This window comes from Oryctolagus cuniculus, chromosome 17 (assembly GCF_051225735.1).
Source record: "Oryctolagus cuniculus isolate XC-2025 breed Fujian yellow rabbit chromosome 17, ASM5122573v1, whole genome shotgun sequence".
Lineage (NCBI taxonomy): Eukaryota > Metazoa > Chordata > Mammalia > Lagomorpha > Leporidae > Oryctolagus > Oryctolagus cuniculus.
The window spans coordinates 38,275,396-38,296,729 of record NC_142883.1 but is presented as its reverse complement, the minus strand read 5'-3'; the positions used below and the strand labels follow the sequence as shown (position 1 = coordinate 38,296,729).

The following is a 21,334-nucleotide window of genomic DNA, read 5'->3' as shown; positions in this document are numbered from 1 at the left end:
CCATTCCTCACCACCCCGAGTCCCTGGCAGCCACTACTCGGCTATCTCCAGATTTTGACTACTTAAAGAGGCCACGAAGAAATTTGGAGAGTTGGCAGAAACAACCTTAAATATGGGTGTAGAACTCCATAAATAACGTGAATATGTTAGAACTCATTGAACTTGTGCTTTAAAATGTCTGTAGTTTATTGTATGTTGTCTATGCCTCACTGAAGTTGAAAAACCAGTCTTTGCTCATTACTCAGAAGTTAGCCTTACATATTGACTCTCTCATAGAGACCTTAAAATCACTTCTTCCAGTCACCAAAACAATCCTGTCGTTTAGCTGAATTAGTGCTACTTACAGATTGAGGGTGAATTGCTGTCTTTATAGTATTGAGGAGCACTGAGTGTTGGAATTGTTCATTGCTATTGTTAAGGGGATCTTTCTTTCACCATATTTACTTTTTAGCTACTTGTTTGGATGTGGAGAAGCTGTCTGCTTCACTGAAATCTCTGTTATTCAAGTGGTTAATTGCCTGTTGTTTTCGCGTGTAGTCAGCCCCATGCTCTGCAACAGAACCCACCAACAAAAGCCACGGAATGAGCTTTTGAGCTCTCGTTGTACCGACACAGAGCTTGCCTCTCCATTTCTAATTCTTGTACTTCCAATTGCTTCTTCTTGTGTAGTGCATCAGTTAGTACTTTCTCTTTTGTTTGATATGAAGGTGTGACCCATTTGCTATACCCAAAACTGTTGCATTTAAAATCTTTTAACGTTTTACAATATATTTTAGAAATTACTTTGCAAGAAGAAGGCACTACTATCCAGTGGACCTCGTCTGTGGAAGCAAAGATTGAAGATACGAAAAGTAAAGGGCACACTAAACTAACCTCAGGAAAATTGGAGCATCTCAGAAAGGAAAAGGTCAGCAAAATGCTCAGCTTTAAACATCCGTGTTTTTGACTCGCTGACATTTTCACTGGACTTGGGCTATTCTTTTGGTAAAGTGAATATGTATTGTTTTGTTAAATTAGAAGATTAATTGTATTTGTTTAGATTTTACTTTAATGAAAAAGTAGGCATTTGTACCGTGGCTTAACAGTTTAAAACTAAAATAAGACACACAAATATAAATGTCCTGATCTACTCAAGTTTCAAGGTTAACAATGTGTTTAGAATGAAAATTTTCAAATGTCTGACTCTCTTTGTAAACATGATTTGGCTTCCTTTTTCTTGAACTTATGGGTTTAGAAGAATTTCCTCTGAGAGGGATTAGAGGGTTAAAATTATTAAAAAAAAAAAAAACAAACTATTGTTATAACTTGGGAATAAGGGATGTAGGATATAGAAGAAACAGCAGATATACTGTTGTCATGTCTGCTGTACACCTGCCATATTGCTGGAGAGGTTTGTTCAGCGGCTAGTGTTTGTCTGTCTTTGGACCAAAGAATGGGGAAACCAACAAATACAGCACTTCCGTACTCCTCTTTGTACTCAATTTTAATATGTAGAGTTTTAGGGTACATCATCAAAAAGCAATTGGCCCTTGTTTAAGGATCATACAAAGGAAAGAGAGTGCCTGCCTTCCAGAAGTCTATGTATGATGGTTACTTTAGACTATGGTAGTGACACATTAATGCAAAGAAAGCATAGATTGATAGGTTTCGTTGTTAGAAAGGTGTGAGTCAGCATGAATTACCCCTAATAGCTGTGGTGTTTGGGGGCTTGGATTTAAGCAGGAAGTTTCATATGCCACTGAAGCTTATCCTACAAATTGTCAAGATATTCTACAACTTCTGAAAATATGTTCATCTTTATTTATTTAAAAGTCAGAGATAGAGAGAGCGAGATCTTCCATCCAGTGGTCCTCTCCCCAGTTGGCTGCAATGGCCGGAGCCAGGAGCTTCTTCCAGGTCTCCCACGTGGGTGCAGGGGCCCAAGGACCTGAGACGTCTTCTACTGCTTTCCCAGCTGGAAATATTTTTATTTGGCCTTCTTCATGGTGGCTCCTTTACTTCACTTTTCAGATAAACTTCGTCCGGAATAAACACAAAATTCACGTCCAAGGAACTGATCTTCCTGACCCAATTACTACATTTCAGCAACTTGATCAGGAATATAAAATCAATTCTCAACTGCTTCAGAACATTCTAGATGCAGGCTTCCAAATGCCTACACCAATCCAAATGCAAGCCATTCCAGTTATGCTGCATGTAAGTATAAAGGGCTAGAATGCTTATAATCTTTGCTGTATGCGAGTATGTTTGCCCCTTCTCTTCCGTTCCTCCTTGAAATTCTCTTCTACCTTATCTCCCCTGCTAAAGACTTTTACTTGCTTTTAAATTCCGTTTCAAACGCCTGTGCCCCCATAAAGCCGATCTCGAGCACTACCATTACATATGATCTTTTCACTTATCAACACCCTTTTCCTTCCCACCCCCAGTTCTCCATGGTACTTGGTGTGGATTTTTTGTTTTCTGTGGTGTTTTGTTTTTTGGGTTTTTTTGTTTGTTTGTTTGTTTGTTTTTGCAACATTGATCTTACTCTCTACATTACTGAGTATGTATCTGTACCAATTATATTTTTATCTTCTTTACATTTTGCTAGGGTGTAAGCCCTCTGAGGATGAAGACCATGTTTTGTTTTTACATTGTTGATTTGATTTCTGTTGCCCAGAAAACTATTTCAGAAATATAAATGCTTTCTTAAAGTCTTGTGTATAAGTGAACTTAGTTCCCCCCACCCCAACTTAAAGATATGGATTAATTTAGATTTTTAGAAATTAAGGACTTTTTAAGATTTATTTATTTTAAAGAGTTACAGAGAGAGAGACTGAAAAAGATCTTTCAATTGCTGGTTCACTTCCCAGATTCCTGCAGTGCCAGGGCTGGGCCAGGCCAAGGCAGGAGCCAGAAGCTTCATCTCGTTTCCCATGGAGTGGCAGGAGCCCAGATACTTGGGCCTTCTTTTGCCACTTTTCCCAGGCCATTAGTGGGGAGCTGAATTGGAAGTGGAGCAGCCTGGATACGAACTGGCATCCATATGGGATGCCCACGTTGCAAGTGACAGCTTAACCTGCTGCACCACAACGCCAGCCTCAGAAATTAAATTTTTATGAGATGTTGGGGCTGGCGCTGTGGCACACTTGGTTAATCCTCCACCTGCGGCGCCGGCATCCCATATGGGCTCTGGGTTCTAGTCCCCGTTGCTACTCTTCCAGTCCAGCTCTCTGCAGTGGCCCGGGAGGGCAGTGGAGGATGGCCCAGGTGCTTGGACCCCTGCACCCATGCGGGAGACCAGGAAGAGGTACCTGGCTCCTGGCTTCGGATCGGCGCAGCGCCTGCCGTAGCGGCCATTTGGGGAGTGAACCAATGGAAGGAAGACCTTTCTCTCTGTCTCTCACTGTCTGTAACTCTCTACCTGTCACATAAATTTAAAAAAAAAAAAATTATGAGATGGAGATGTGTTTCGTAACCAGGGGAGCTGACTTCCCTCCAGCCACATAGCAAGGTGGCCTTTGGTTCCGGTAACCAGAGGATATGGATTAGCTTTTCACGTACACCAATGTTTTTCATTGTCTTTGATAACTGAAATGAGAATACATTCATACATTTGAATAGCATTGTTGACTCCTATCATTGTAAATTTGCTTTTAGTTTTCATGTAAGGTTTCTATCATGCCTTTAGCTTAAAGCTTCAAAATTCACAATGCCTTTTGAAAGATTGTCATTCATAAATCACTCTGTCACTCAGGTCTTTTATTTTTTTTAACATCAGCCATTCTGTTACTTAACAAAACCTTCCCTGGGGATTGAACAGTACAAATATAAGAACAAAAAGTTGGCTTTGTAATTTTGCTTTGATCAAATACTTTAGTGGCAAAGAGAAATGGACGTAGTGGGCATAAATTGAGGTTGTGAATTATCCTTGGTTTTGGTTATCCACTTTTTCTGCTTAGTCAAATGGACTTCAGGGGCAATATCCTGAAACACTATTGGGCTTGTGGTGGCCGAGATAGATGGTGTTACAAAAGCAAATGTGGAAGAAATACTTACACTCTGTGTTTTTAGGGTCGGGAACTTCTGGCCTCTGCACCTACTGGATCTGGGAAGACTTTGGCTTTTAGCATTCCTATTTTAATGCATCTGAAACAGCCCACAAATAAAGGCTTCCGAGCCCTGATTATATCCCCAACACGAGAACTTGCCAGCCAGGTATGACTTCCAACATTTGAACAGAATGCATTTGGTATCTGCTTCAGTGATCTTTCTTATTTAAAGAAGATAAAACTGTGTCTTTTGTCATGGTCAGGTGTGGCATGCAAAGCACAGTGCTCTGTATATTGTTGCATGTGGGCTAATCTTTGAAGTCTTTGTATGATTTTCTAAAACATTTTCGTATTCATAACTGTAATAACTGCTCTATGCCCCTTGAAGTTGAAAGGCTACTGTGATATAGTCGTTCCTCTCTAAAATTTCTTTTCTTCCCTTGGAAAAATGAAGCCTCATCTCGGGTGTTTTGGGGGGGTGTTTAAAGATTTATTTATTTATTTGAAAGAGAAAGAGACAGATGGTGAGAAAGAGTTCTTCCATCCACTGGTTCATTTCCCAAATGGCCACAATGGCCAGGATTAGGACAGACAAAAGCCAGGAGCTTCTTCCAGTTTTCTCTCCCACATGGTTGCAGGGGCCCAAATACTTGAGCCATCTTTTGCTTTCCCAGGTGCCTTAACAGGGACCTGGATCGAAAAGTGGAGCCGCAGGGACTTGAACTGACACCTATTTGGGATGCCAACATTGCAGGCGAAGGCTTAACCTGCTACATCACAGTGCTGGCCCCTCGTCTCAGTTTTTGAGAAAGTCAAACTACAAGGATCTGCTCCATCCTCCTGTGGTGCTTAACTTGAAAAATATGTCAAGTGCCAAGTAGTCGTATCATAGTTTTTTGTTTTTTTTGTTTTTTTTGTTTTTGTTTTTTTTTTTGACAGGCAGAGTGGACAGTGAGAGAGAGAGAGAGAAAGGTCTTCCTTTGCCGTTGGTTTACCCTCCAATGGCCGCAGTGGCTGGCGCACTGCGGCTGGTGCACTGTGCTGATCCGAAGCCAGGAGCCAGGTGCCTCCTCCTGGTCTCCGATGCAGGTGCAGGGCCCAAGCACTTGGGCCATCCTCCACTGCACTCCCTGGCCACGAGAGAGCTGGCCTGGAAGAGGGGCAACCAGGACAGAATCCGGCGCCCCGACCGGGACTAGAACCCGGTGTGCCGGCACCTCAGGTGGAGGATTAGCCTAGTGAGCTGTGGCGCCGGCCCTTATCATAGTATTGTATCCTAAAACCACGTGTAACACATTGAAACAATATTAGTTTTATCTCTTGGAACTAATTTACTAGACCTGAAAGAATCTACCAGATTCTGTTAGGCTTTGAAGTTCTAAGATACTGAGATAGCAGGTTAATCTACAGTTTATTGTAGGTTTAATTTCTGATACTCATGGGTTGATAATAGATTTATTTTATTAATGTGAAAGAGAATGTACATATTACCCATATATCTTAGCAGCTTGTGTTTTTATCATTTTCTGTTTTAGATTCACCGAGAGTTAATTAAAATCTCTGAGGGAACAGGATTCAGGATACACATGATCCACAAAGCAGCAGAGGCAGCCAAGAAATTTGGGCCTAAATCATCTAAGAAGTTTGGTAAGGAGTTCATGCTTGGGATGTAGACCATAAAAGGGAGTTAAAAAATAATGAATATTCTAGTTGCCATGTAAGAGCCATATATGTACCGAGAATCACTTTGATTGTTAGAGAAGCTACGAGAAATCCCTTCCCCTCCCCTGCTCTACCCAGTAGCTTCCCAGAGGTTCTCAGCTGGAGACAATTTTGCTTCCCACCCTCTACCACAGAGAGATTAGGTAATATTTGGATATACCTGAAGTGTCACAACTGGTCAGAGCCCAGGCATGCTGTTAAATATCTGACAGTACCTAAGACAGCCCCCTACAACCAAGAATTATCTGGCCCCAATGATCAACTGCCAAGGTTGAGAAACCATGCATTATACTGTTGATTTCAAATCTGCCATAGAAACGCATTGGCAGATAAGAATGGCTGACGTCCTTACCCTCTTATCAACCAGCAAATCTAATTCCATCTTCTGAGTAAAGTTTCATTAAAGCTGGAGGTGGGGCATGATGTCTGTCCCACAGGCTATCATATGATGCCTGTGAAGTCCTTTGGTCTGGTCCTGCCAAGGTAACCATTGGTGGGACTTGAAATAATTAAGTCTAGGGAGGGCAGTGCACGAGGTTAAACAGTCTGTGGTGCTAGCATCCCATATGGGTGCCGATTCGAGTCCCAGCTGCTCCACTCCAATCCACCTTTCTGCTAATGTGCCTGGGAAAGCAGCTGAAGATGGCCTTAGTGCTTGGGCTCCTACACCCACATGAGAGACCCAGATGAAGCTCTTGGCCCAGCCTCTGCTGTTGCAGCCATGTGGGGAGTGAAGCAATGGATGGAAGATCTCTCCCTCTCTGTTTCTTCCTCTCTTTCTAATTCTGCCTTTCAAATAAAATAAATCTTTACCAAAAAAAAAAAAAAATGTTGTCTGTGGCAGGCTAATTTTTAAGTCGATACTTTTGTATGGCTCATTGATGATGTTAAAATGACCCTTGTCAGAAGAAAGGTTCCCCACCCCTAATTTAAAGAGAATTTTTGGAGTTGGCGCTGTGGCATAGTGAATAAAATTGCCGCCTGTAGTGTCAGCATCCCAAATGGGTTCTGGTACAAGTCCCAGCTGTTTCACTTCCAATCCAGCTTCCTGCTAATGACCTGGGAATGTATTGGAGGTTGACCAAAGTCCTTGGGCTCCTGCGCCCATGTGGATGACTGAGATGGAGGTCCTGACTTTGGTCTGGCCCAACTCTGGCCGTTGTAGCCATTTGGAGAGTGAACCCCCGGGTGGAAGATTTCTCTCTCTTAGTCTGTCCCTCTCTCTAACTCTGCCTATCAAATAAAGAAAATAAACCTTAAAAAAAGAATTTTCTTGGGGAAAATAAGTTTGAAATTGAATTTTGGAATTATGTAGTATTCTTCAGAAGTTGAGAAAGGCTGCTCCAGTATAATAAAAGGAGGGAAGGGATTTAGTACTGTGCTGTGATGGATGAAGAAAACCTATGTAGGGGCCAGCGCTGTGGCATAGTGGGTAAAGCCACTGCCTGTGGTGCCGACATACCATATGGGTGCCGGTTCAAGTCCCAGCTGTTCCCCTTCCGATCCAGCTCTCTGCTATGGCCCGGAAAGATAGTGGAAGATGGCCCAAGTGCCTTGGCCCCTGTAACTGCATGGGAGACTCAGAAGAAGTGCCTGGCTCCTGGCTTTGGATCAGTCCAGTTTTAGTGGGTGGAAGACCTTTCTCTCTGTCTCTTCCTCTTTCTGTAACTCTACCTCTTGAATAAATAAGTAAATAAATCTTTTTTTATAAAGAGAGAAAAACCTGTGTATTAGCTTAGGGAAAAATTTTTGTGGGGTTTGCTAGTGAATATAACTCCACCCTCCCATTCCCATTGAGGTCATTAACTGAAATTCAGGAGATTTAATTCCATAGTTCAAGAAGGATAAGTCTAATTTCTACCATTTGTTCTTCTTGCAGATATTCTTGTGACTACTCCAAATCGACTAATCTACTTATTAAAGCAAGATCCACCAGGAATAGACTTAACAAGGTACAGAAAATAAAATGCCTTTTGTATGTGCTATTCATTTGGTTGATTGTATTTTGTCCTCAGTTGCTTGTATTAGTATCTTTTCGAGCTTGCAGTTTCCCAACTTCTGCCATTGTTGATGCTAAGAATAATTTTTCTCATTAAACTCATAGGAAAAATAACTATCTGGTCTGGAAGAAAGTTACACATTCTGATAAGCAGTGAACACAAAGTTCCCCTAGAGCTTTTGGCATCTTTCAGCAGTAGTGATGGAGTTCATGAGGTGTATGCTAAGCTCTGTTGCTACAGTGGAACCTCATATTTTTGAGACTAATAGAATAGGTATATTGAGTTCCATTTGTCTTCAGATTCATTTATTTATTTGAAAGGCACAGATAGAAGGACAGACAGAGAGAAAGATCTTCCATCTGCTGGTTCACTCCCAAAAGGCCACAGTGGCTGGAGCTGGACTGATCCAAAGCCAGGAACTTCTTCCAGGGCTCCTGTGTGGGTCCAGGGGCCCAAGCACTGGGCCATCTTCCACTGCTTTTCAGGCACGTTAGCAAGGAAGTGGAGTAGCCAGGATTTGAACCCTTGCCCGTATGGGTTGCTGACATACAGGCAGAGGCTTCACCTCTATGCCACAGTGCCAGCCCCATTCCTGCTTATTTGTATACCTTTTTCTGGTTTGATAAAAGATCTGAGAAGCAGCATCCTAGTCTGACTGCATCCTGAGTCCCCACTGTTGAGTAAAGAGTCTTGGCTTTTCCAATTCGCTATCTATAAGTGGTTTTGTTGTTTCTTAGTGTTGAGTGGCTGGTAGTAGATGAATCAGACAAACTGTTTGAAGATGGCAAAACTGGATTTAGAGACCAGCTGGCTTCCATTTTCCTGGCCTGCACATCCCACAAGGTCAAAAGAGCTATGTTCAGTGCAACTTTTGCATATGATGTTGAACAGTGGTGCAAACTCAACCTGGACAATGTCATCACTGTATCCATTGGAGCGAGGTAAGTAATTATTGTCCTGCAAAATCCCACTGATTGCTTTTTAATGCAAATGATTTTTTCAGATTCAAGGAGATAGGGTACTCAGCCTGAGGCTAAGAGGAAGAGAGTTTATCAATAGAAACATTTGTTAAGTCAAGACTGACTAAAGAGGTTCTGTTTTAGAATAATACAAACAGAAGTTCTCATATTTTCATATTGGCATTCCTATCAGCATGCTTTCAATTGATTTTTCTTGCCCACAGAGTGTGACGTGAGCTCTGTGGCCACCCAGAGGATTTAATTTCTTTGAATACTAGGAAGAAGCTGATGTTACAGAGCCATTTGATTATAATGCTCTTTGAAAAACACTTTGGGTGGGGCCAGCACTGTGGCTTAGCAGGTAAAGCTGCCACCTGCAGTCCCAGCATCCCATATGGGGACCGGTTCAAGTCCTGGCTGCTCCACTTCCTAACCAGTTCTCTGCTATGGCCTGGGAAAGCTGTGGAGGATGACCCAAGTCCTTGGGGCCCCTGCACCTGCATGGGAGACCTGGAAGAAGTTCCTGGCTCCTGGCTTCAGATCAGTGCAGCTCCAGCCACTGCAGCCAATTGGGGAGTGAACCAGAGGATGGAAGACCTTTCTGTCTCTCCCTCTGCCTCTCTCTCTCTCTCTTTGCCTCTCCTTCTCTTTTTGTGTAACTTTGACTTTCAAATAAAAAAAAAAATCTTTAACCAAAAATAATAAAGGAAAAGAAAATACTTTGGGCAGCATTTTATGCCAAATAAATTATGTAGTGGTAGAAGAAAATTCAAGGAAATTCTTGTGTTGCCACTTGATAGCATGTAACCAAGTAGCAGGCATATGAGAAAGTATTCTAATACCATATGAAGTGAAAAAGAAGGTGAGAGGAACAGTAAAGAATACCTTTTCTAAGCCGGCGCCGTGGCTCAATAGGCTAATCCTCCACCTTGCGGCGCCGGCACACCGGGTTCTAGTCCCGGTTGGGGTGCCGGATTCTGTCCCGGTTGCCCCTCTTCCAGGCCAGCTCTCTGCTATGGCCAGGGAGTGCAGTGGAGGATGGCCCAGGTGCTTGGGCCCTGCACCCCATGGGAGACCAGGAAAAGCACCTGGATCCTGGCTCCTGCCAGGATCAGCGCGGTGCGCCGGCTGCAGCGGCGGCCATTGGAGGGTGAACCAACGGCAAAGGAAGACCTTTCTCTCTCTGTCTCTCTCTCTCACTGTCCACTCTGCCTGTCAAAAAAAAAAAAAAAAAAAAAAAAAAAAAAAAGAATACCTTTTCTATATCTTTTAAGATTCAAATTTGCTTTTGTTTTTTAGTACAAAACCTTTTGTTTTAAATGTTTATTTTCATCTACTTGAAAGGCATAGCAAGAGAGAAAGGGGGAGATCTTCATCTGCTGGTTCATTCCCCAAGTGCCAGCAACAGCGAGGGCTGGGCCAGCTGAGGCCTTGAGGGTGGCAGGGGCCCAAGCACTTGAACCATCATCACATTGTGCATTAGCAGGAAGCTGAATCTGAAGTGGAGGAGCTGGAACTCAACTGGCACTCCAGTATGGGATGTGGGCAAGCTACAGCTGAATCTGCTGCACCGCGATGCCTGCCCTGAGACCTTTTAAACAACAGGTCAATAGTAAATAAAAATATTTATTTTCATTTCATTATTTGAAAGGCAGAAAGACAGGGATCTTCCATCTGCTGGTTCACTTCCTAGATGTCCACAACAGCCTGATCTGGGTCACACCAAAGCCAGGAATCAGGAACTCTCCCACATGAGTAGCAGAGACCCAAGTACTGCTGCCTTCCAGTACACTGACAGGAAGCTCAATTGGTAGTGGAACACCAGGGCCTTGAATCCAGCACTCTGATAATAGGAGATAGGCATCTTTAACAGCTGCTTAACACCAACACCCGCCCTAAGTTTTCTTTATTATTTTGTATTTGTTTATTTGAAAGGCAGAAAGACAGATTTTCCAGCCACTGATTCACTTTCCAGTTGCTTGCAACAGTCAGAGCTAGGCCAGATCAAAGTCAGGAGCCCAGAACTAAGTGCAGGTCTCCCATGGTGGCAGGCACCTAGTACTGTGACCCAGGCTATGCATTAGCAGGAAGCTCGAATTAAAAATGGAGTCAAACTTAAACCCAGGAACTCTCATAGGGGATGTGGTTGTCTTAAGGGGAGTCTCAACCACTGCACCAAATTCCTGTCCTTCATCTATTTAAATTAAAAGGCCTGTGTATACAAAGAAAGCAGAAAAAATGCACCATAAATATAACAACAGAATAGTACAGATATTTTTGACAGTATAAGATATGGCAGTCCCTTAAATACTATTTATAAAGCCTTAATATACCTCAATCCAACTGTCAGTTTATTAATAACCTGCCACTAACTATTAAGTGAAAGTTTGACGGCAAGCATTTGGTGCAGAGGTTAAGACGCTTTGTGGGATGCCTACACCCTATATGGGAGTGTGTGGGTTTGAGTCTCAGCTCTGCTTTTGGTTCAGCTTCCTGCTAATGCAATCCTGGGAGACAGCAGACAGTAGCTCAAGTGACTGGGTCTCTGCTACCCATGTGGGAGCCCAGATTGAGTTCTGGGCTCCTGGGTCAGCCCTGGCTGTTAAAGGCATTTGAGCGGTGAACTGGTACACAGGAGATCTCTTGCTATCTCTCTTTGCCTTTCAAATAAATAAAAATAAGCACATAATTTTAGGCAAATACGCAACTTTGAAAAGTTCTCATTATTTTACCCAATAATTTTATGTTTAGAAAATTTTTATAAATAAATACTTAGGCACATGAAAATTTATGACTAGAATACAACAAAACATCAGTAATTTTAAAATGGTAGAATTGTGGATGATTTGTTATTTATAATTTTCTGTATTTTTTTTATTTTCTTGGTAGCATTTTTTTTAAGTTTTTTATTCATTTATTTGAGAGGCAGACTACAGACAGAGGGAGAGAGAGAGAGGTCTTCTCTGTGAGTTTACTACCCAAATGGCCTCATTGGCTGGAGCTTGGCCCATCTGAAGCCAGGAGTCAGGAGCTTCTTCCAGGTCTCCTAGGTGGATACACGGGCCCAAGTACTTGCCACTACTGCTTTCCCAGGCCATAAGCAGAGAGGGCTGGATCAGAAGAGGAGCAGCCAGGACATGAACTGGCGCCCTTATGGGATGTCAGTGCTGCAGGTGGAGGCTTAGCCTACTATGCTACAGCACTGGCCCTTCATTTTTTTTTTTAAAGGTTTATTTTTTATTTGAGAGGTAGAGTTAACAGACAGAGGGAGAGACACAGAGAGAAAGGTCTTCCAACTGCTGGTTCACTCCCCAGATGGCCTCAATGGCTGGAGCTGAGCCGATCTGGAGCCAGGAGCCAGGAACTTCTTCTGGGTCTCCTACATGGGTGCAGGGGCCCAGGCACTTGGGCCATCTTGCACTGCTTTCCCAGGCCACAGCAGAGAGCTGGATCAGAAATGGAATAGCCAGGACTTGAACTTGTGCCCATATTGGTTGCCGGCACTGCAGGGGGTGGCTTTACCCGCTACGCCACAGCTCCAGCCCCATCGCCCTGCACTTTTATAATTGGAACAAAACGTTTATGATAATTCTGTGTTCAAATTAAAGTGTAAGTAATTAAGTATGTTGATAATGGAAAAGTTGATTTTTATAAATGTTTTCATTTATTCAGAGTTTAGGAGGGGAAGCAAAAGTTGGCTCTTGCAAACTGTGAGGTGTTATTTTCTTCTCAGGAATTCTGCTGTGGAGACTGTAGAACAAGAACTTCTGTTTGTGGGGTCTGAGACTGGAAAACTTCTGGCCATGAGAGAACTTGTTAAAAAGGTATATTTGGGCTACATTCTTAAATTTCGGTAAAGTTCAAGCCTCATGTTATTGCCGGTTAGAGGTTCAGCACTATATTGTCATCTTCATGTATTGTATTTAATAATCCAGTGGTAAACTGTTAATTGCTCCTGTCCCAGGGAGGAGAGGCTCACTCTCGAATATGGTGCATCTTCCCTTCCCACTTCTGAGTAGGCTAGAAGATTCACCCAATACCCTGAAAAGAGGGTTTTCCACCTCTGTGCATATGTGTGCCTCCTTCCTTCCCTCATCCCTCTGCTTGTTTCTCAGAAATTAGGGCACTGAGTGAGGTTTTCTGTTTCTATCCCTCAAGTATTGAGTAGAAGCAGTAAGTTAAAAGTTAGGTACCAAGAACTCAGGGCATGGAGCAATAAAATAAAATAAATATAAATCCTAGGCCCTGGCCTTGGAATTGAGTCTTATTTAGGGGATAAAATAAATCCACTGTGTAAGATGATTTTTGATAAAGTACCTTAGAAGACTGAATGGTATAATATATCTCCACAGAGCCATCCGGGGTGCTGAGCTAATTGAGGAAAGTCTCAAAAGAAATGCTCTAATCTGAGCCCTGAAGAGTCTGTGGGACAAAAGGTGGATAGGGGGGCAGGTGCCATAGCATAGTGGCCTAAAGCCTCTACCTGCAGCCCTAGTGTCCCATATGGGTGCCAGTTCTAGTCCTGGCTGCTCCTCTTCCCAGCCAGCTCTCTGCTATGGCCTGGGAAAGCAGTGGAAAATGGCCCAAGTCCTTGGGCCCCTGCACCCACGTGGGAGACCCAGAGGAAGCTCCTGGCTCCTGGCTTCGGATTGGCCCAGCTCCGGCCATTGCAGCCATTTGGGGAGTGAGCCAGCGAGTGGAAGACCTTTCTGTCTCTTTATCTCTGTAACTCTACCTTTCAGATAAATAAATAAAATCTTAAAAAAAAAAAAAAAATGGACAGGGAGCATAGTGTATAAAGGCTGCGAGAGCAGCTTGGGTAGAATCTCTGGAGGTGTGTGTGAACATCAAGTGCCTGGAGACTAATGAAGAGTTTACAGTAGAGAATTGGACTTGAAGTTGGGGTCAGGTTGAGAGAGACCACTAGACATTTTTGAGGCAAAAGTAGTCACATGATAGGATGTAGGATGAATCATAAGGGAAGAGAATTGAAAGTAAGAAAATGAAGTGGTATTCTGTAGAACTAGGCTGGGCAGAGGTGGGGAAGAAATAAGCAGATGACAGCTCAAGGAATGTTCAGAATCACTGGAGGATGCAGTATTTGCAGGTACCTGGTGACCTTGGGGGCAGTATACTTTAGTGGTTAAGAGTCTGGAAGCCTGGGTTGAAATTTTAACTGAGGGCCCTCTGTGCCAGCATCATATGTCACAGCAGTGGTTTGAGTCCTGGCTGTTCTGCTTCTGACCCATCTCCCTGCTGATGCCCCTGGGAATGGAACAGAGGATGGCCCAAAGTGCCTGGGTTCCTGCCAGCCATGTGAGAGAACTGGATGGAGTTCCTGGCTCCCGGCCTTGACTTGGCCCAACCTCAGCAGTTGCTGCCATTTGGGGAGTTAACCATTGGATGAAAGATCTAGCTCTTTCTGTCTCTTCCTCTCTGCAACTCTTCCAAATAAATAAATAAATGAATATTAGGAAGAAAAAGAGAGATAAAAATTCTAGCTCTACTCTTCTAACTTCGGGCAATTTAATCTCTGCTCCACAGTTTCCTCATCTGAAGAGTAGGATAATAATAGGTATTTCATAGAACTGTTTTAGTATTAATAAGTTAATACAGAGTACTTAAAATAGTGCTTACCACATAGTAAATATTATATGTGTTCATTTTATTAATATGAATAAGGATATCATTTAGCACTAGGAAATTTGAGGTTTTCGCAGATATTCACTTAGAAATTATATACTTTGGGAACAAAGAGCTATATGTACAATTTTGTGTGAATGAGTAATTGCCTATTAAAAAGCATCTTAGCTTTCATTGCATGAAAAGTGTGTAAGTTAATATAAAAAGGCTAAGAAGCCCTAAAGTGAACAGTTGAAAATACAGAAAGCTAATATGAGAGAGACAGGGTGTGATGATGTGAATGTAAAAATAATTTGCTTAGAGCTAGAGTTGATACTGAGATTTAATTTAACTCAGTAAGATTATAGTGAGGTAACTGAAGACCAAGGAGCACCATAATTGGATGAGCAGTCCATTAAAAAGGCAGTTATGGGGGCAGGTGTTGGGATGCGGAAGGTTAAGCTGCTGCTTGGGATGCCCATATCCTGTATTGGAGTATCTGGGATCTGGTCCACTTCTGACCCGGTTCCCTGCTAATGTGCATCCTGGGGACAGCAAATGATGTCTGAACTAGTTGCATACTTGCCACCTTCACGGGAGACCCAGATTGAGTTCCAGATTCCTAGCTTCCACTTGGCCCAGCTGCAGCTGTTGGAGGCATTTGGAGAGTGAACCAGCAGATCTCTATAGCTCTCTCTGTCACTCACTCTGCTTTCCAAATAAAGATAAATTATAGCCTTTTTAAAAAAAGATAGTCACTATATGTTAAGCAGAATCAAAAATATTTGAGGCATAAGAAGCCAAGAGATGATTGTTTCAAAGAGTGGTCACTCCTTTTTATAGGGAGGTGAAGGGGATTGATGAGACTATTAGAATTAACAAGATGGCGAATACAGTTCAAATTGAGTGGAAAGAACCCATTGTAGAGACTGAATGGTGAGAGGCCAACTTCATGGCGCCGTGGGTTAAGCTCCCGCCTGCAGCACCGGCATCCCATATGGGTGCCAGTTTGTGTCCTGGCTCCTGGCTTCAGCCTGGTCCAGCCCTGGCTATTATAGCCATCTGGGGAGTGAACCAGCAGTGGATCTATCTGTCTCTCTCTCTCTGTCTTTTCCTTTCTCTCTGTAACTCCGCCTTTCAAATAAATCTTTTTTAATCTTTTTTTTTTTTTTTTTTTTTTTGACAGGCAGAGTGGACAGTGAGAGAGAGAGAGAGACAGAGAGAGAAAGGTCTTCCTTTTGCCGTTGGTTCACCCTCCAATGGCCGCCGCTGCAGCCGGCGCACCGCGCTGATCCGATGGCAGGAGCCAGGATCCAGGTGCTTTTCCTGGTCTCCCATGGGGTGCAGGGCCCAAGCACCTGGGCCATCCTCCACTGCACTCCCTGGCCATAGCAGAGAGCTGGCCTGGAAGAGGGGCAACCGGGACAGAATCCGGCGCCCCAACCGGGACTAGAACCCGGTGTGCCGGCGCCGCAAGGTGGAGGATTAGCCTATTGAGCCACGGCGCCGGCCCCAAATAAATCTTTTTTAAAAGAAAAGAATGAATGGTGAGGGAGATAGGGAAAGATATATGCCACTGGTATAAGAAATTTGGAAATAAAAGTATACTAAATTGAATTGGGGGGACCGGCGCTGTGGCGTAGCAGATAAAGCCACTGCCTGCAGTGCTGGCATCCCATGTGGGTGCCGGTTCAAGTCCCAGCTGCTCCCTTTCTGATCCAGCTCTCTGCTATGGCCCAGGAAAGCAGTAGAAGATGGCCCAAGTCCTTGGGCCCCTGCACCCACATGGGAGACAAGGAAGAAGCTCCTGGCTTCGAATCAGCCTAACTATGGCCATTTTGGCCAACTGGGGAGTGAACCGGTGGATGGAAGACGTCTCTGCCTCTGCTTCTCTGTAACTCTTTCAATAAAAGAAAGAAATTGAATTGGGTTGTCCTGTGAACTCAAATCTTGTTATGAAATACTGAGCATTTTGTATTCCTGATTATAGGGTATGTGTGTTGATTTTTGCTGTCTTTTCTTTTAGGGTTTCAATCCACCTGTACTTGTTTTTGTTCAGTCCATTGAAAGGGCTAAAGAACTTTTTCATGAACTCATATATGAAGGTATTAATGTGGATGTTATCCATGCAGAGAGAACCCAGCAACAGGTAAAGTCATAAACTACTTAGTTTTAAAATACTGACATTAAATTTATGAAGTACCATTTTCCGTTCCCAGAATAGCACAAAAACATTTAATATATATTCTGTTACACAGAGAGATAATACAGTCCACAGCTTCAGAGCAGGAAAAATCTGGGTTCTTATTTGTACAGCCTTGCTAGCCAGAGGAATTGATTTTAAAGGCGTGAACTTGGTGATCAATTATGACTTTCCGACCAGCTCTGTGGAATATATCCACAGGATAGGTGAGTTACCTTTGTTTTTCTTACCCTCTGTCACCTACTCATCTCTCTTGGCACCACTACTATTCTCTTCAGACTGTCTCATTTTTTAATGGTATGAAAATCCAGTGACCTAAAAGCAGATATTTATTGGAAATGAGAAATTACAGTGTAAATTGTATGAGACATCGCACATTTACAAATTATAATTTGTAATTTTAAAAAGTTGACAACGTATCACAAAATCCTAAAAAGTAATTTATGTGTTCACATAGATTTCAAAAATTTTTGTAATCAAAATAAACTGAACTTTTAATTCTCTTTTCCATGATTGCCTTAAGAAAATTTAAATTCATTTTTTTATTTATTTGAAAGGCAGAGAGACAGAATCAGAGAGCTTTCATCCATTGTTTAATCCCCAGATGATTGCTACAGCCAGGGCTGAGCCAGATCAGGCTGATGCCTGGAGCCTATCCAGTGATACATGTGAATCTTTTTTTTTTTTTTTTTTTTTTTTTTTTAAGATTTAGTTTATTTATTTGAAAGACAGAGTTACAGAGAGAGGTGGAGTCAGAGAGAGGTCTTCCATCCTCTGGTTCACTCACCAGATGGCCACAATGGCCAGAGCTGCACTGATCTGAAGTCAGGAGCCAGGTGCTTCTTCCGGGTCTCCTACACGGGTGCAGAGGCCCAAGGACTTGGGCCATCTTCCACTGCTTTCCCAGGCCATAGCAGAGAGCTGGCTGGGAAGAGGAGAGGCCAGGACTAGAACGGGTACCCATATGGGATGCCAGCACTTCAGGCCGAGGCTTTAACCCACTGCACCACAGCACCGGCCCCCATATGTGATTCTTGAGAGTCCCTTTTCCAAAAAAGTTTTTTCTGAAATGGTCTGATTTCTCTTAGGTCGAACTGGAAGAGCAGGGCATAAGGGGAAAGCTGTTACATTTTTCACTGAAGACGATAAACCGTTATTAAGAAGGTAAATTTAGAAAAAATAACAGTATTAAGTTGGAAAAATGGCTTCATTATCATTATATTTATTTAACATAATTACAAGATGGTTATATCTGAAATTCTGTAATGATATCAACTAAATTCTTTTCTTTTCTTTTTTTTTTTTTTTTTACAGGCAGAGTGGACAGTGAGGGAGAGACAGAGAGAAAGGTCTTCCTTTTTTGCCGTTGTTTCACCCTCCAATGGCCGCCGCGGCCGGCGCACCGCGCTGATCCGATGGCAGGAGCCAGGTGCTTCTCCTGGTCTCCCATGGGGTGCAGGGCCCAAGTACTTGGGCCATCCTCCACTGCACTCCCGGGCCACAGCAGAGAGCTGGCCTGGAAGAGGGGCAACCGGGACAGAATCCGGCACCCCGACCGGGACTAGAACCCGGTGTGCCGGCGCCACTAGGCGGAGGATTAGCCTAGTGAGCCGCGGCGCCGGCCAACTAAATTCTTTTCAACAAAAGGTTTCATAACTGGATTCTATAAGAAACTTTTCACTGAGCTATTACATAAAAATATATGAAAATATATAAAATCACATTTTTAAAAAGATCTGTTTATTTGAAAAGCAGAGTTAGAAGGAGAAAGAGGGAGATAGGGAGAGAGCTTCTATCTGCTGGTTTACTCCCCAAATGGCCACAGTGGCTGGAGCTGGGCTGGTCCAAAGCCAGGATCCAGGAGCTTCTTCCAGGTCTCCCACATGGGTACAGGAGCCCATGTGTTTCGGCCATCTTTCACTGCTTTCCCAGGCCATAGCAGAGAGCTGGACAGGAAGTGGAGCAGCCAGAACTCACAGGCACTCATATGGGATGTGGTGTTGCAGGCAGCAAGCTTTACCTAGTCTGACAAAATGCCACCCCCAAAATAGCATTTTTCATAGCAAATACATAACTATATCTTAGAATAATGTAAAGAGAAACAGAACATAGAAGTAAGTTTGAATCCTTTGGGAGTAATGAATAGGGATAATTAGCTCAACTTACTAGTCTGGGGTAGGCTGCCTTGAACTTGATGTTGCATCATTGCTACCTCTTATTATGGTCTAGCCTTGTCATTACTCTTAGGGGTGAATGAAGTTTATTTTTTAATGTATTTATTTTTTTAAAGATTATTTATTTATTTATTTGAGAGGTAGAGTTATAATCAGCGGGAGAGACAAACAGAAAGGTCTTTTGTCTGCTTATTCACTTGCAAATGGCCACAAGGGCCAGAGCTGAGCTGATCTGAATCCAGGAGCCAGGAGCTTCCTCTGGGTCTCCCACGGACGTGCAGGGGCCCAAGCACTTGGACCATCTTCCACTGCTTTTCCAGGATATAAGCAGAGAGCAGGATCAGAAGAGGAGCAGCTGAGACTAGAACTGGCGCCCATATGGGATGCCAGTGCTGCCAGCAGAGGCTTAGTCTGCTATGCCACAGCGCCAGCCTTTGGAGTTTTATATTTAGTCCAGGATCATATACCATATAGCAAAAACTATTTTAATAACACATTCTATTACTATTCAATTGTAGCCTTCTGAAGCCTGGATAACACATGATGTGTGTTTAGATTTTTAGTTCTTAATTTAGCTCATTGTGACACTTTAATACAGAAGCTGAGTTTCCTGCGTTTTGGCTGCCTCTAAGTTTGGCTAATGACAATTGATAGCATTTCACATTTCTAACAAAATTCAGTTATGGCCAAAGGGTGTTTGTGCATGTATCTGTTTGTCAGTTCTGGTAGAGGTTTTGATTTGTGTCTTCTGACCTCTTGGCTCTGTCACTTTAAGCCAGGCTGACGTGTATGTGTGTGTGTGTGTGTGTGTGTGTGTGTGTAGTGGGGGAGGAGATATTCCAACTGCCTAGATCCACCCAGAGTCTAAGCAACTCTGATGATACCAGTAGCAGCCTAACTATGTGTCTTAGTTTTCCATCTGTGAAATGGAGATGATAGCATTTACCACATGGGGTTGGTTGTTGAGAAAAGTAAAGAAGTTGCTGGCCATTACAGGCATGCAACAATGCCACCCCATAGTAAACGGGATCACTTGGTAAATTTCAGCTTGACTGTGGCCTCAGCCGGTGTTTCCTCTAGGATTGGGTGTGGGTAGCTTTTAGGACTTGAAAAATATAGGTGCTATTTAAAGTTATTCATCAATTTATTGATTTTAGTCTAATGGAATTTTCCCAGTAACGCATTGTGATCACATCTGTGTTAATTGATCACATTATCAGAACACTTTACTGGATTGCTTCATGTGGTTTTAATTTCTCTTATGTTGTGCTGAAGGTTTACATACATAAATGTCAGTTCTACAAGAAACCAGTTTATGTTTATGGGTTCCTTTTTCAGCGTTGCCAATGTTATACAGCAGGCCGGATGTCCTGTACCAGAGTACATAAAAGGTTTCCAGAAACTACTAAGGTACAATCTTGAATTTACTTGGAGCTTCTCTCTTTCTGCTCTCTGCGGATACATTCTTATTTCAGGGGTTTTGCTTGTTTTCTTGCCTTTTATTTTATAGTGTAATTATCTGTCTGTCCATTCATCCATCCCTAAACAATACATTGTTAGTTTTGCTTGTTTTTCATCTTTTGTTAGTAGTATTAAAGTGAATATGTTCTTTTGCTTGCTGTTCATGCTCCACATTTAACATGCCATTATTTTCTTTTTTAATTTATTCTTGCTATTGTGTTAAGATACATGTAACATAAAATTTACCATCCTAACCATTTTTAGGTGCACAGTTCAGTGGTTTTAAATACATTAATAATGTTGCACAGTTATCCCCACCATCCATTTCCAGAATTTTGTCTTATAAAACTGCATCTCTGTATGCATTCCTCTTGACCACAGTCTCTGGCCACTGCCATTCTATTTTATTTATTTATTTATTTTTTTGACAGGCAGAGTTAGACAGTGAGAGAGAGAGAGACAGAGAGAAAGGTCTTCCTTTTTTTGTTGGTTCACCCCACAAAATGGCTACTATGGCTGGCGTGCTGTGCCGATCCATAGCCAGGAGCCAGGTGCTTCCTCCTGGTCTCCCATGCGGGTGCAGGGCCCAAGCACCTGGGCCATCCTCCACTGCCTTCCCAGGCCACAGCAGAGAGCTGGCCTAGAAGAGGGGCAACCGGGACAGAATCCGGCGCCCCGACCGGGACTAGAACCCGGGGTGCCGTCCTGCCAGTCTACTTCAGATCTGTCTGGTTTTGACTGCTGTTCCTCTGAAAGTGGATCACACAGTGTTTCTCCTTCTGTGACTTTATTCACTTTTAGCATAGTATCTTTAAGAGTTTATCCATGTTTCATCGTAAGAATTTCCTTCCTTGTTAAGGCTGAATAATAATCCAGTGTATGTATATACAACATTTTAATTAGCTGTTCATCTGTTGATGGGCATTTGGGTTGTTTCCATATATTAACTGTTGAGAATGATGCTTCTGTAAATATGAGTATAAATGTGTGTCTTTGAGAATGTTTTCATACATTGTCTTTATACTTTCTTATACATTATGGTTCTAAAAATACCACCTTTTCAACATTTTAAAATATTTGTAAATATTATTTGCCAGTTTTTTTTATCCTTGAAGTTTTAAGTTCAGATTTTCAAAAGTATGAGTAAAATATGCTTAGAATT

At 42.7% G+C, this 21,334-nt stretch overlaps 1 protein-coding gene across 2 annotated transcripts in view; it reads left to right on the top strand.

Annotated features, from left to right (window-relative positions):
• The window catches only part of DDX52 (DExD-box helicase 52), a 32,931-nt gene that overhangs the window by 7,769 nt on the left and 3,828 nt on the right, over nt 1-21,334 (top strand). Inside the window, exons 3-13 of one of the 2 annotated variants that reach the window (XR_016223826.1) lie at nt 777-907; nt 2,011-2,196; nt 4,054-4,197; nt 5,567-5,678; nt 7,633-7,705; nt 8,491-8,694; nt 12,446-12,536; nt 16,361-16,483; nt 16,593-16,743; nt 17,626-17,701; nt 17,852-20,121. Coding sequence is in view for 1 of the 2 variants with exons in the window: in XM_002719247.6 (XP_002719293.1) it covers nt 777-907; nt 2,011-2,196; nt 4,054-4,197; nt 5,567-5,678; nt 7,633-7,705; nt 8,491-8,694; nt 12,446-12,536; nt 16,361-16,483; nt 16,593-16,743; nt 17,626-17,701; nt 20,050-20,121 (1,363 nt within the window). In the remaining variant the exon portion in view is untranslated. The remainder of the gene's footprint in view (nt 1-776; nt 908-2,010; nt 2,197-4,053; nt 4,198-5,566; nt 5,679-7,632; nt 7,706-8,490; nt 8,695-12,445; nt 12,537-16,360; nt 16,484-16,592; nt 16,744-17,625; nt 17,702-17,851; nt 20,122-21,334) is intronic. The other variant, XM_002719247.6, reaches the window with a different exon arrangement.